Source organism: Lycium ferocissimum, chromosome 7, assembly GCF_029784015.1.
Source record: "Lycium ferocissimum isolate CSIRO_LF1 chromosome 7, AGI_CSIRO_Lferr_CH_V1, whole genome shotgun sequence".
In the NCBI taxonomy this organism is placed as follows: Eukaryota; Viridiplantae; Streptophyta; class Magnoliopsida; order Solanales; family Solanaceae; genus Lycium; species Lycium ferocissimum.
The window spans coordinates 46744768-46759949 of NC_081348.1; the positions used below are offsets into that span (position 1 = coordinate 46744768).

A 15182-nucleotide genomic window follows, 5' to 3' on the forward strand; every position below is an offset into this window, starting at 1 on the left:
CTTCCTGTGTTAACTTTTTTTTATATATATTGAATTTTTTACTAAAATTTTAATTACGTTGATCTATACACCACAACTATATTAAAAAAAAATTATATAAATATATATATATATATATATATATATATATATATATATATATATATTATGTAAATATTTTCTTATATTATCAAATCATTCAAATTATATCTGCCAATAAAATTCCTTTAGTATATTAAATGTTTAAAAATAAAATATTCAAATGATAAAAATGTAACCTAAAATGATATCCTTTTAGTAATTTACTTGACTTCTTCATGTATCAACATTTATATATTGAATTTCCTTACTGAAAATTTTAATTACGGTAATCTATACACCACAATTATATTATAAAAAAAAAATATATAAATATATTATGTAAATATTTTCTTATATTATTATATCATTCAAATAATATGTGCCAATAAAACTTCCTCTCTAGTTTAATGATATAAAATTTTCGTACGTTACTTAAACTCATATACTATTAAAAATATATATATATATATATATATATATATATATATATATATATATATATATATATATATATATATATATATATGCATTAAAATATGTACTAGTCATACAGATAATTTAGACAATACCACTATATAATACTGAATTCAACCATTTGAATTTCACTTTCTCTCAAAAGCAGCAAAAACAGAGCATTCCCACTTTTTTCCCTCTAAAGAATTATATTCTTCTCTTTGTTCTTCTTTATTCATACAACAACAACAATATCATTCTTTACATACACTAAGTAAATAACACTAACAACCCACATATGTTACAAAATAACATACTACAATTTTAGGTTGTCGGTGATATTAATTTGAGGATGTTATTGTTTTGGGTGTTTTTGATTTTGACGGTGACGGTGACGGTGACGGTGGCTGAGGTGGCGTTACCGTTAGAAAGGGTATTTCGGACAAGTGAATTAAGTCAACTTAAAGTGTTTGACCGAATTAGACATGGAAGAATGTTGCAACAATTACCTAATGGAGTTGTTGATTTTTCAGTTGAAGGCACTTATGATCCATTTCTTGTTGGGTGGGTATTTTTGCAAATTACATTTTTTTTTTCTTCTTTATATTGATTATAATATGATTTTACCTGTTCTTGATGATCTGTTTTTGTGAAATTTAGCTAATAAAATAGTTGCTTTGTCAAAAGTGTGTGTTGGAAATTGGGTAGTTCTCTTTTTTTTTTTTTTTTTGTGTGTTATTATTATAATTTTTTTTTGCATATTTATTGATGATAATGTGAATTTAGCTTCAAGAACTGTTATTGGTGATCTGTTTCATGAAATTTAGGTAAATTAGTTGCTTTCTTGATGGTTTCTTTGTCAAAAGTGTGTGTTGGAAATTGGGTAGTTCTCTCTTCTTCTTTTTCTTCTCTATTATTTTTATTATTATTATTATTATTATTATTATTATTATTATTGCATATTTATTGATGATAATGTGAATTTAGCTTCAAGAACTGTTCTTGGTGATTTGTTTTATGAAATCTAGCTAATAAAGTAGTTGTTGTTTTGTTAATGATTCATTAATTGTTTGAAATTGGGTAGTCCTCAATTTGTTTCTTGTTTTAGAATTAAGGAAACAATTTATTTGCATATTATTGATGATAACATGATTTTTAGCTTCAAGAACATTTTTTTTTATATAAGAATTGGCTATTTTTGCAATACATTTTTTCTTCTACTTTGTGTGTGTGTTTTTTTTTACATTTTTTTGTATATTTATTGATAGTAATTTGAATTTAGTTTCAAGAACTGTTCTTGGTGATCTGTTTTATGAAATTTAGCTAAAATAGTTGCTTTCTTGATGGTTTCTTTGTCAAAAGTGTGTGTTGGAAATTGGGTAGTTCTCTTTTTTTCTTCTTATTCTCTACTTTGTGTTATTGATTTTTTTTTTTTTTTTTTTTTTTTTTTTGCATATTTATTGATGATAATGTGAATTAAGCTTCAAGAACTGTTCTTGGTGATCTGTTTCATGAAATTTAGCTAAAGTTGTTGCTTTGTTGATTGTTTCTTTGTCAAAAGTTTATGTTGAAAATTGGGTATTTCTCTTTTTTTCTTATCTACTTTGTGTTATTATTCTTTTATTTTTGCATATTTATTGATGATAATGTGAATTTAGTTTCAAGAACTGTTCTTGGTGATCTGTTTTATGAAATTTAGCTAATAAAGTAGTTGTTGTTTTGTTAATGATTTCATTAATAATTTGAAATTGGGTAGTCCTCTATTTGTTTCTTGTTTAAATTACATCTTTATTTCTTCTCTACTTTGTGTTTATTTAATTGCATAATATTGTAATTTTAGCTTCAAGAACAGTTCTTGATGATCTGTTTCATGAAATTTAGCTAATAAGTTGTTGCTTTGTTGATGATTTCATTAGTAGTGATAGTTTATGTTGGAAATTTAATAGTTTGCAAAATTACATATTTCTTTTCTGTTTTTGTGTTGTTTATTTGCATATTATTGATGATAATGTGAATTTAGTTTCAAGAACTGTTCTTGACTATCTATTTTATGAAATTTAGCTAATAAAGTAGTTGAATTGTTAATCATTTGAAAAGCTTATGTTGGAAATTGAATAGTTCTCTTTTTGTTTCTTTCTTACGATCCATTTCTTGTTGGATATTTTGCAAATACTTTCTTTTCCTTCCCTACGTTTGTGTTTATTTATTTAATTCTTGTTAATTATAACATGATTTTAACTGTTCTTGACGACCTGTTTCATGAAATTTACTAGTAAAGTAGTTGCTTTCGAAAGCTTATGTTGGAAATTGGGTAGTTTTCTTGTTGGATATTTTTGCAATTACATTTTTTTTCCTTCTCTAATTTTTTTTTTTTTTTTTTTTTTTTGATGATGTGAATTTAGCTTCAAGAACGGTTCTTGGTAATCTGTTTCATGAAATTTAGCTAATAAAGTAGTTTCCTTGTTGATTATTTCAAAAGCTTATGTTGTTCTCTTTTCGGATATTTCTGCAATTGCGTATTTCTTCTCTAATTTGTGTTTATTTATTTGCATATTATTGATTATAACATGATTTTAGCTTCAAGAACTGTTCTTGGTGATCTGTTTCATGAAATTTAGCTAAAAAGTGGTTGCTTTGTTGATTATTTCAAAAGCTTATGTTGGAAATTGGGTAGTTTTCTTTTTGCTTCTTTTTTTGCAATTACATTTTTTTTCTTTTCTACTTTGTGTTGTTATTCTTTTTTGTTTTTGCATATTTATTGATGATAATGTGTACTTAGTTTCAAGAACTGTTCTTGTTGATCTGTTTAATGAAATAGCTAATAAGTAGATTTTTTTATGATTTTATTAGTAGTGAAAGTTTTTTTGGAAATTGGGTAGTTCTCTTTTTATTTCTCGTTTAAGAATTTAGAGGGGAAAAAAAGAAGTGTCTTGGACTGGTGGCAAGGGTAATTGGTACTGCTTGTTTCTTTGATTGTTTCTTGGTTTTAGTAGTAGTATAGTACTGTATTAATACTTGCACTTCTCCCCTTTTTTCTCAGTAGATTGAGTATGTACTAAGGTGGATTTGTGGCCTTGGAACTCTTGTTTACTTATCTTTCTTGTTTTTTCCTTACTTTTTTCTGATCTAAAGGCTAAGGTTAATCATTTTTTGGAGCAGCTTTATGATTGATTTACAAGTTATGTATCTATCACAGTGAATGTTAGTTGAGGATATGATTTTTTTTCAGGCTTTACTTTACAAGAGTTCAGTTGGGTTCCCCTCCAAAGGAATTCTATGTACAGATAGATACTGGAAGTGATGTGTTGTGGGTTAGTTGTGCTAACTGTAATGGTTGCCCGACATCTAGTGGACTTCAGGTTCGGATATTATTATACCTGCAAATTTCCATGTTTTCTTTTTCTTTTCTGAAGAGTTCTGTTGTAAGAATAGTGCTTGATTAATTTTTTTCTTCCTGTAGCAGATTGAGTTAGACTTCTTTGATCCATCAAGTTCTTCAACAGCTCGACCGATCTCATGTTCAGACCAAAGATGTGCTCTTGGAGAACAATCTTCCGACTCTGGGTGTTCTACTCAAAATCAGTGCGGTTATACGTTCCAATATGGTGATGGCAGTGGGACATCAGGTTTTTATGTAGCAGATTTAATGCATTTTGATACGATCGTGGGGAATTCTTTGACGACAAACTCGTCTGCTCCTGTTGTTTTCGGGTGAGCTATCATTCATCTTTTTAGTTTGGGATGGCATATGTAATTACTTAGAGATAAATACAATGCCTTTCGGTGATCTAATTTACAAAATAGCCAGCAAATGTATAGATTTTGTATATACATATAAATATACATATAATATACATAATCAGTGTATAGTTCTTGGATATTTCGGCTAGCGCACGTAATTAATTTGGACTGATGGGTCAAAAATGAAAAAAGCCATTATTACTTTCCGCTTTTTGTCAGTGTTTTAACCTTATTGCTGTTGGGATTTTATGACACAGCTGTAGCACAACACAGACTGGTGACCTGACTAAGCCTGACAGAGCAATTGATGGGATCTTTGGATTTGGGCAGCAGGGATTGTCGGTCATCGCACAACTTTCGTCCCAAGGAGTGACCCCAAATGTGTTTTCACATTGCTTGAAAGGAAGTAATGGCGGAGGTGGTATCTTGGTGCTAGGTCAGATTGTGGAGCCAAATTTAGTTTACACTCCACTTGTCCCATCACAGTATGTTAATCTCTTTCATGGCGGGCTTGCATGACTTCATTTATCTTTCTACATAGTTCATGGCCATGTTTCCTGTTTTCTTTGCCTAACCTCTTGCAAAGCTATGTCATCTGCGCTAAATATTGGCATAGTAAAGGCATTCTTTTAATCAGATCTCACCTAAGATGATAAAAGAAGCAATGAAAAGTTACACATTTGGCTAATAAGTTTGCTTACCCAGATATTTTTATGTGAAGTTTCCTTTATATGTAAAGTTATTGAGTTTGAGATCTTGGGAAAAAGTTGCTCTGTCCCGATTTGAGTGCAAAAGTACTTGTTTTCGTCTCTGGTGGGGTAAGCCATGTCAATTCATATAAGAACATATTATTAAAGGCAAAAGGGGGATGTGAAAATTAAATTATTGATGCTAGGAAGTAGAAAATGTGATTGACCATTTAGGTGGGATGCGTTTGATATGTTTACTTTGTTAGTAATTTGAGCTTTGTTTCCCCAATAATCTTGCAAATATCTGTTACCAAGGAGCTGAATTGTGCACTCCTTGCCCTGGATTAAATCATAACCTTTGTTGCTGTATGGACTCTTGAATTGATTGAGCTTCCAATAAAATGTGAGCAGACTGTAATCTTTAATGTATAAGCCTATAGGCTAATAGAGCTTTGATTTTTCTATTCTTTACCCCAAAGTAAATATGGACAACCTAAGTTTTGTACGTTACATGAATGACTTGGCAGTGATTTCCTAATTTTCTGATAATGTTATTTCAATATTTTGACCAGTTGATTCCATCTTTCACCTGCCAGTTGATTCCATCTTTCATAAATATCCCAACTTTACTCTGAATTCATACGTTCTTTTTTTTTTTTTTTTTTTTTCACCAGGCCACATTACAACGTAAATCTTCAAAGTATTGCTCTCAATGGGCAGACCTTGGCTATTAGTCCACAAGTATTTCAAACATCAAGCAACAGGGGAACCATAGTTGATTCTGGAACCACTCTGGCATATCTTGCTGAAGAAGCTTATGATCCTTTTGTTAATGCTGTAAGTTATCATTCGACAGATATCATGATTCGTTTGCACTTGAAATTTAGATCATTCACGGTGTTCATGGACTAATATTGGAGAACTTGCACTTGAATCCATTTCAGATAAGTCAGGCCGTTTCACAGAATGTGCGCCCTCTTGTTAACAAGAATAACCAGTGCTATCTAAGCACCTCCAGGTTTCTAAATATTTCAACTTGGGAGCTTCTAGACGGCTCATTTCTTTCTGATGATTTAATTCAGTTTGTACTGAAATTTTGACTAGTGCCTCTTCTTTTTTTACTTTTTTTTTTTTTTTTTTTGGTGGGCAGCATTGGTGATATATTTCCCACAGTGAGTTTGAACTTTGACGGTGGAGCAACAATGGTATTAAGGCCTGAGGACTACCTTATACAGCAAAACTCCATTGTAAGTGGAATTTTCTTCAAACTCGATAATGTAGTCTTAAGTTATAGATGACTTCACACCATCTACCCTTATTTTACCTACTTATGGTATATTTTAAGCATGTTAACCTGCTCAAAATTTTACTTCCAGTTATTATTTAGCTATTCATTTAGAAGAATGAGAGTTATTCGTAAATGTTGGTGCCTATTATTTTGTCACGTGTTTTATTCCAAAATATCACCAACCACATTGTGGCCAAAAGCTATTTAAGTATTTTAGTGCCTGCAATCTACTTGTGAAAGTAAATCTATCGCATTAAAATAGTTTTGCGCTCAGTACATTTTTTGCTTTGGTAGGGTGGTGCCGCTGTCTGGTGTATGGGCTTTCAGAAAATTTCGGGCCAAGGATTGACAATTTTAGGAGGTAATCTCTTTCAAGTCAAATGAGTACACTTTTTCCCTGTACGTGATCTCATTTTTGAACTCCCCCTTTTTTGTTTTTTCTCATGGCACCATCTCTTTCATCTTACTAAGCTTAAGTGGTTATTGAGATTCGTATACATTCTGTAACTTCAAAAGGACTATGATTGATATCTGATCTCGTTTTTACTGCCTAATGTTTTTGCCAGTTACGTCTTTTGATCATTTCATGACTCATAATTCTTAATACATATTTGATATTTACTAGTAAAGCGTTTGCTTTAGTGATTGTGTCATTGTAGATGGACGCAATCTTCTTGTCGTCTTCTTTTTATTGATTCATATGTATATAATTTTTGTGTGCAGACCTTGTTCTAAAAGACAAGATCATTGTTTACGATTTGGCTGGACAACGGATTGGATGGGCTAATTACGATTGTAAGTATATGATTGTCCATACGATCTTTCACCAAACTTAATAGAATACATCATACAGCTTACAATTTCTGAAGTTATAAAACAGTTGACTGAACTCAAGATGTAGTACTTCCAGTCAAAAGACCGTTTTAAAATAGGCCAACTACTTAGGGTGTGTTTGGTATGAAGGAAAATATTTTCCGTGAATGTTTACTGGAAAATAAGTGGATTTCGTACTTATTTTCTTGTGTTTGGTTCGCAGAAAATCTTATCCAAAAAGCATTTGTGTATAATATACACAAACACTATCAGGGTGGGTGAGGGGCAAGGTCTGGGGGTAGCGGGAATTTGGTGTGTGTGTTGGGGGTGGGGGGGGCTGCTATAGGGGTGTATTGGAGGGTGGCGAGGAGACAATTTGTGTGGAATGTCACTTGTTTTCCCTACTTCTATCAGGGAAGTCAATTTTCCTCATTTTTATTAAGGAACTTGCTTTCTCCGAGAAAATGTTTTCCAGAAATTTTGACTAACCAAACATGGGAAAATTGAAAAATGTTTTCTTCCCTAACAAACACCCTTAGTCTCTTGTAAATTTAAGTACAATTTCAGTCAGTTGTCGAGTTAAGCTAAGACACGTTCCGTTATCCAATGTGTTTAATGCCAGGTTCGCAGTCTGTTAATGTTTCGGCTACCACAAGCAGAGGGAAAACCGAGTATGTAAATGCAGGACAGTTCGGTAACAACAGCTCACCACGTAATGACCCTTGCACGCTGTTATTAAGCGTCGTTCTAACTTTTATGTTGCAAGCATTAGTGTTTGGCACTTACTCGTTCTTGTAACATATTAGATATGGTGGACAACTGCTAAATTCTTTCTCATTTTTGTATAGCTCACTGTCCTATAGTTATTTATTTACCGTGGTCGATAAAAATTTAGATCTGGATTGCAGTTTTTAGGTGTTTTCTTTAATAGTAGTAGCCTTAGCTTTGGGTCTTTGTTCAAGCTATTTTCTAATTCCACTTATAGTTAAATTTCTTGTAAAGTAGATTTATACACGTGTATTACAATATTATCCATAGAGAATTACATTTGATTTTGAATGACAATTTTGTTAAATACTGCCCAATTCTAAGTTGTCTTCAGCCAACAGTGTTTTGCTGATGTCAAAGTATTTGTATTGTATTGTGGTGGAGTATTTGTTGGTTATTCCTTTTTGAGACGAATGTTTAGTAAATAAATTATTATTTTTATTTCTTTTGCAACTTACAAATGTTTCACACCAAATCTCTCTCGAGCAAATTGAGCATTTTATGAGAAAAGACCACATACCAAAATTTTGTAAGTTATTGCAGATGTAAGATCACAATCTAATATTGTCCGAAAGACTAGGTAATATATATGAGCAATCTAATATTGTCTGAAGGTTGGGCAATATAATCTAATATTGTCGGAAAGGTTGGGTAATATATGTGCAAATATTAGACCTGAAGTCTAACGTTGTCTGAGAAAGTAATTTTTTAAGGACTATATTTTCACAGCTTTTAAAATTAGGGATAATATTTAAATCGTGATCTTAAAAACGGACATTTGTGTAAATCAAGCTTGTATTGTGAATCTGAAAGGGAACAAAGTCATGTTTAGTGTCTTGCCTTTGACGTTTTGTGTCTTTTTTTTCTTTTTGGGGGTAACGGAAGGTTGCATAAAAGTGGCCTCTTATTGAACTTGCTGGACACCACATGTGACAGCTACTATTTTTAGAAAATGAGATGAATTATTCATTTAGATAAGACTTTTTAAGAAAACTAATGTAAGTTTGATCTGTTTTATATTTGAACTTGATGGTACTTGCTATTTGTCAAAATAACCAATGCATAAGGAATATGTAAACTTAAGTTCCACATTTACTTAACGTTCTCAAGTTCGTATGTAATAACCAAATCTGTCAAATTTTTAAAATGACCCGTCAAATAATCTAGTCGAGTTCTTTTTCACTCTTTACGTAATTTAAGGCTAATCTTAATTTACAAAATCTTTTTACGAACAGTGGAGGCTAATCTACCCAAAAAATAATTATTTTTTATGCACTTACACGATTTGAATAAAAGAAAATGACCTTACAAAAATTCTCTCTGTTATTTTCACATATTTCTTATGTTACTTTTTGAGAAAAAAACCATATAACCAAATTTACCTCGGTACAGAGGAGGAATTTTCGAGACATTCTCTCGTCCGATAGACAGGTCAATTTAATCAAATTAGTACTGCTAGATAAGAGCCCCTTTGGATTATAAGGATTGGCTTATGTTCGTTTTTTTTAAACTTTTGAGTGTTTGTTACTGAATTTAAAAGTTCATTTTGCTTAAAAATAAGCCTAAAAAATTAATTGAACCCATTTGACTTAAAGCTTATCTAAAAGCAACTTATAAGTTGAAACAGCCTTTATAAGTTAAAAAAAAATAAGTTAGGCTACCCCAACTTATTTTTTTTTGGCTTATAAGCTATATTTTCAGCTTATAAGCTGCTTTTTTTAAGCCCAGCCAAACAGGCTCTAAATACTGTGTAAATACACTAGTCTCATAAAGAAAAAGGACTTAATCCACAGTTCTAGTTGCACTTTTTTCACTTTTTTTAATGAGCGGAATTCCATACCATTAGCATAGTTCTCAACACAGGGATATGAAGAAAATGTTTTTGATAACTATGAGGTTAGGATCGAATAAGAAAAGCAATTACTTTAACTATGATAGATTCACGGTATACAACCAATAGATAACATTGTTATATTCTTCCTTGTCTTCTCTATGTTACAAAAAATTCTATCCTAGATTTTCAAAATCAAAGAAATCCAACGTTATCGATAGTCCAGAGAGCCTTTGACAACATCACAAGTTTACACTCGGTAGCAAAAATAATGTGGCTGTTAACCTGCCAGTTCAGCTGATCCTCAGTCACACACCGCGCACATATACTAATCTGCTTGTTGCCATACATACTATTTTGCTCACATACTATACTCAGAAAGATCTAATCCGCAAACCGGATCTTCTTTGGTGCAGCCTGAATTGCACCAACCTGCAAATCACATTATAGATATTAATTCACTTTATGCTTCTTAGACAAACCTTTTTAGACTAAGAGCCCGTTTGGATTAGCTGAACTCAAGCACTTTTTAAGTGTGGGAGCTGAATTTACAAATAAGCAGTTGAGTGTATGGATAGAAGTGCTAAAACTGATTCCAGAAGTGTTACAACTGCATTGCTCTTTTTCAACTCTTACATGAATAATGGAGGTCTCCTTTCTCTACCTTCTTGAGCCTAAGCATTCTCATGCAATGTCATATTATACTACAACATACAGAGTTGTCATGTACTATGAAAAAAAAGGTGGTATCCGGACCAACTTGCATGCACATCGACTATTCATCGGGTACCTGCTACCTCCTATAACATATCTAAAAGGCTCTTTTTGGTTCAGACAAAATGGCTATCTAAATGACAGATTTCTCAATCACGATGCCTTCTGTGCTGTGTTATATGTTTCTCATGGAACTCCCTCAAGACTATACAAGAAAACTCCTCAATTTCAAGGATCGTATCTTCGAATTCTAATCCTAACTTAAATGTTAATTTCCTGATCGGCTAGGAGGTTATCTGGATTCACAGTAAGAGACCTGTGTTGATCGTTCTTCTAATTGGCATGTTAGGCACTTATTTCCTTCCTAATACCACGATCAACACAATTAGTACCTTTTATATAATGGAAATCATTTTCAAGTAATTGTCAAATTAACCAAACATCAAAGTTAGTTCCTGGACAGCTGGACCAGTTAGCAAACATGCATAAATAAGTAAAACTTGCAAACAAGATAGTACAAAATGTAATAAAAAACATGTGCTCTTACCATTTCTGGGCACTCGTAATCAATCCCAGCTGCCTCGATCCTCTTTCGCCTCTTTTTGTCACGTTTTAAAATTCCTTCAACCAACTTATTATGCTCTTCCAATGTTCTTTCCTGGATAATTATCAGCACTCGATAAGTTTCACATTTAAACAAAGTCAATTGGAGCTCATAGAATAACAAACCAAGTATCTCAAACTTTGCACAATAATGTAAAAAAGGTGAATGAGAGCTCATATAATTAAAAGCAACGTATCTAAAATGTTTGCACAATCATTTAAATAAGAGTACCACACGCACACAACAAAAGATTAAACACTACCTTGTCCTGACGCTTCCTTTCAATTTTAACCCAATCCAATGGTTTGTACCAGCGGTTCACACCTTTCCACCTGGAACAAATATACAAATTAGAGATATAACAAAAAAGAAAAAGAAGAAGATAACAAAATTGTCAATTCATGCAACTCCATGCTAGTAGAAAGCTTCATTCATGTAATACCATCATCTTCATGTTTGAATAATTCCTACGTATTGTTTTGCTTCATTAGATATACAAGTCAGTTTACATACATTAGCGCAGATAAATTTATTTACTACACCACTTACATATGCATCAGATTATTCGATGCCAAACTCATTCACAATGATAATGCGAGAAAACTTTGTAAGACAAATATCATCGTTTATACATAGTAAAACATTATACGTAGCATAATGGTTAATTCCATAGAGCAGAACTGGTACTCTGGAACCACACGTCATTGGAATTATTCAGAAAGGAGAACTCTCTAGACTCTAGTACAGAAACACATCCCTTTTTATAGCTGACCCTGCCACAACATTGCTGGTTGTCATCAGGTTGCTCCTGAAGGTGGAATAGGTCAGACTAGTCTTTTCCATTGATAATTTTCAAGCATTTTAACAAAATCTTTACCCCTCAACCTCAACCAAAATCACCCATAGAACTTTTATCCATCTCACTAGGAATGTTAAATTCAACCACCACTTCAGCAAGCTGTTTTGCTCTTTTTTTATCATGTCTTTTGCAAGTCATTACTGTCTCTAAAGCAAGTCAAGGACAGGGAGCAGATTCAATTTAATACAAAGTAAACAATATTAGAAAGTCCAGACTCAGCCACAACATTGCTGGTTGTCATCAGGTTGTTCCTGAAGGTGGAATAGGTCAGACTAGACTTTTCCATTGATAATTTTCAAGCATTTTAACAAAATCTTTACCTCTCAACCTCAACCAAAATCACCCATAGAACTTTTATCCATCTCACTAGGAATGTTAAATTCAACCACCACTTCAGCAAGCTGTTTTGCTCTTTTTTTATCATGTCTTTTGCAAGTCAAGGACAGGGAGCAGATTCAATTTAATACAAAGTAAACAATATTAGAAAGTCCAGACTCCCAACCCCCCCCCCCCCCCCCCCCAAAAAAAAACAACCAAACACACAGAGACCGCCCAAAAAAGGAATAAATAAAGAATGAAAAAGGATGAGAGTTTTGAAGAACTCTTAAACTGAGGGACCCAAGAAACGAAATAATAAGATGATTTTAATACAATAACAATTGGTTTTAAGAAAAATGAAACCCTTACAATCTGGGATGAACATGTTCAGGAGGAATAAGACGAACTTGCAACAAGTGCTCAAATAACAGATAGTTATGCATAGTTTCCTCAACCACTTTAGCAACCTGCAATTGTCCAAAAACCCAAGATAAGATAACGGAAAGAAAATGACCAGATGGATTCTCTAAATATGGGCGCATAACACAATAAATTACTCAGGAATAGGAACAACCTCAGGGGACTCAAATTGTATGAAGCCAAAATGCTTTGATTTTCCTGTCTGTCACGAGGAAAAGACACAAGAAAACAGAAGGAAATAAGAAAAGAATCAAAAGACTACTGAATAGAGAGACAATAAGAAAGATAAAAGTGTGTTATGGACTTGGAAATTTGAAGGATATATCTTACTCAAAATCAGACAAAGATGTCAAACTACACTGAATAAATTAAAGATAAAGAATCAGTTGGAGCATTCACCTTTTTATTCCTTGCAAGTCTAAGCCTCTTAATTGTACCAAATTGCTTAAAGAAACCTAAAGACAACAGCAGCAACAGAAGATGGCACAACAAATGTTATTTAACTTGTAATGTTACAAAGAGATATAAAAGCTAACAAGGCTTATTCGAAAGGGGACGGAAAAAAAAAACAATGTGAGAAATGCAAACCTTCCATTTCATTCTCATAAAATCCATGTGGAATCCTTCCAATATACAACACTGTCGCTTTACTTTCCCGTACTTCAGTAGCCGGAAGTTTTCTAGCTGGCCCACCTTCCAATGGCTATCACATATAAGGAAACAAAAGTCAGAAAAAGCAAGCCATCACCAAAAAAGTCATCTTCCTTCTTCTTCTTTTTTTTTTTTCACTGCCTCTTTTTTTTTTTCAGGCTGCTTTATCATAGCTTTGTCGCTCTTGTTATTTTCATTTTAATACTGCTTTGCTCTCCTTGTCCGTATCTAACCTTTTTTGTCACGCTTTCTCTTGAGCCGAGGGTCTTTCGGAAACAGTCTCTCTACCTTCCAAGGTAGAGGTAATGTCTGCGTACACTTTACCCTCCCCAGACCCCACATTGTGGGATTTCACTTGGTATGATGTTGTTGATGTTGTAAATTGGATGAGGGAGTAATAATTTTGAAATTAATATCTATTAAATATTTTAGTTATCTATTCATATTCAAAATAAAATTTACCTATTCGAAGGATGTTTTAGTTATCTATTTAGTTTTTCATTATTATCTCCAACTGTTTGTTTTTATAGCAGGAATCTCTCATGAGAGTTGAGAACATAATTCCCCACGACATCACTCTTGCCAAAAAAAAAAACTAAAACATTTCAAGTATTGCACGATATCTTTTTTTAACAATGGTGGTCCATGTCAGCTTGTGCCAAGTAATCCACCATATCCGTAACTATATCTTTTTGTCTAGATCATGAAGCACTATTCGAGAGCCGGAACAATATTTTTCTTTACAAATGTTCTAAAGTCCAATACTCCATCTCAATTGCAAGATGAAGAATTTACATACTTTGTAGGATTTTATATGCAAATGGGCTACTTCTATTAGAATATAGCTATAAGTAATTAAGAATGGTGGCTAGTTTCATCAAATGTGCAGGAATTTATCAGCCAACAAAACATTTACTCATTGTTTTCCTTTAAAATTCCCTTTACTGTCCAACATAGCAAAGATCTTCTAACAACTCTCCCAACAACCAAATACTCCCTCCGTTTCAATTTATGTGAACTCATTTGATTGGGCACGGAGTTTAAGAAAGAAGAGAAGACTTTTAAAGTTGTGGTGTTAAACACATACACTTTATGTGGTTATAAATCATTGTATAAATGTAAATTGTTTCCAAATATAGAAAGGGGTCATTCTTTTTGGCACGGGCTAATAAAGAAATAGGATCACATAAATTGAAGCAGAGGGAGTAAATCCTAAGAGTTTTCAACCATCACACACTAATTGAGTCATTTCAAACATAATAAATATATACCAAAAAGATAAACTAACATGTACCACAAAAGAAACTAAAAACGTGATCTTTCCAAGAACTTCTTGAGCATTGAGGAGCTTTACTAAACTTTAATATGCCATAAACATACCAGAAAGTCAGCAGCTTTATCTTTAGAAGCAGAGAATTCGCTGGCACCCTTCTTCAACGTCTTAGTTATGCTTTTCTTCCTCGCTTTAGCACCCATAATGTCAAAAAGTCTAGGTAGACCAAAAAAACTTTCATTACTTACACTCAAAATATTACATATAACAATTTTGGATCAATTTATCACATGAGTAGCAAGTAAAAATGCAAAACAAACTGTAAACCTACTTAAAATATGGAAAAAGAGTCACCATTATACACACAGGTAGCCCAAAGATATGCATAAAATCATTGGTCGACCTAAAGAGTTTCAATAGTTTCATCATACATGCTACCAATCACAAATTTGGACCTATTTATTAAAAATGGGTAGCGAGTAAAAATTCAAAATAACATGTAAAAATCTAAAACAACTATGATAAAAGAGTGACTAATATTCACACAGATAGCTAAAAGAATGCAAATTCTACCTAGATAAAATCATTGGTCGACTTAAAAAGCTTCATTAGTTTCATAATAAATACTACCAATCACAAATTTGGTCCTATTTATCAAATAGGTAGCGAGTACAAATGCAAATCAACATGTAAAAATCTT

General features: G+C 32.5%; 2 protein-coding genes across 3 annotated transcripts; one reads left to right on the plus strand and one right to left on the minus strand.

The window, feature by feature from the left end:
* Window positions 1-827: 827 nt before the first annotated feature.
* On the plus strand, window positions 828-8193 carry LOC132065399 (aspartic proteinase 36-like). Of its 2 annotated transcripts, none has more exons than XM_059458788.1 (10): window positions 828-1077; window positions 3743-3872; window positions 3974-4224; window positions 4512-4739; window positions 5618-5780; window positions 5888-5961; window positions 6094-6190; window positions 6526-6592; window positions 6955-7026; window positions 7667-8193. In XM_059458788.1, exons 1-10 carry the CDS (start codon window positions 866-868, stop codon window positions 7840-7842), a joined length of 1470 nt encoding a protein of 489 aa, XP_059314771.1. In that variant the 5' UTR covers window positions 828-865; the 3' UTR covers window positions 7843-8193. The 2 variants fall into 2 exon arrangements, with proteins under 2 accessions (XP_059314771.1, XP_059314772.1); XM_059458789.1 differs by having other exon boundaries at window positions 3977-4224.
* Window positions 8194-9680: 1487 nt separating this feature from the next.
* On the minus strand, window positions 9681-14690 carry LOC132065400 (uncharacterized RNA-binding protein C1827.05c-like). Its single transcript, XM_059458791.1, has 8 exons — window positions 14590-14690; window positions 13147-13261; window positions 12958-13013; window positions 12713-12760; window positions 12508-12605; window positions 11224-11293; window positions 10905-11015; window positions 9681-10075 (listed from the first exon to the last, which is right to left on the minus strand). The coding sequence occupies exons 1-8, from the start codon at window positions 14683-14685 to the stop codon at window positions 10028-10030; spliced, it is 642 nt and encodes a 213-aa protein (XP_059314774.1). The 5' UTR covers window positions 14686-14690; the 3' UTR covers window positions 9681-10027.
* Between the last annotated feature and the right edge of the window lie 492 nt (window positions 14691-15182).

Excerpts from the sequence above, each read along its gene's own strand:
- LOC132065399 (XM_059458788.1), top strand. The coding sequence starts at position 866 with ATGTTATTGTTTTGGGTGTTTTTGATTTTGACGGTGACGGTGACGGTG. Across the intron at positions 3,873-3,973 it reads CGACATCTAGTGGACTTCAG|CAGATTGAGTTAGACTTCTT; the intron begins GTTCGGATATTA and ends TTCTTCCTGTAG. Across the intron at positions 4,740-5,617 it reads ACTCCACTTGTCCCATCACA|GCCACATTACAACGTAAATC; the intron begins GTATGTTAATCT and ends TTTTTTCACCAG.
- LOC132065400 (XM_059458791.1), bottom strand. The coding sequence starts at position 14,685 with ATGGGTGCTAAAGCGAGGAAGAAAAGCATAACTAAGACGTTGAAGAAG. Across the intron at positions 13,262-14,589 it reads ATAAAGCTGCTGACTTTCTG|CCATTGGAAGGTGGGCCAGC; the intron begins GTATGTTTATGG and ends TATATGTGATAG. Across the intron at positions 11,016-11,223 it reads AAAGGAAGCGTCAGGACAAG|GAAAGAACATTGGAAGAGCA; the intron begins GTAGTGTTTAAT and ends ATAATTATCCAG.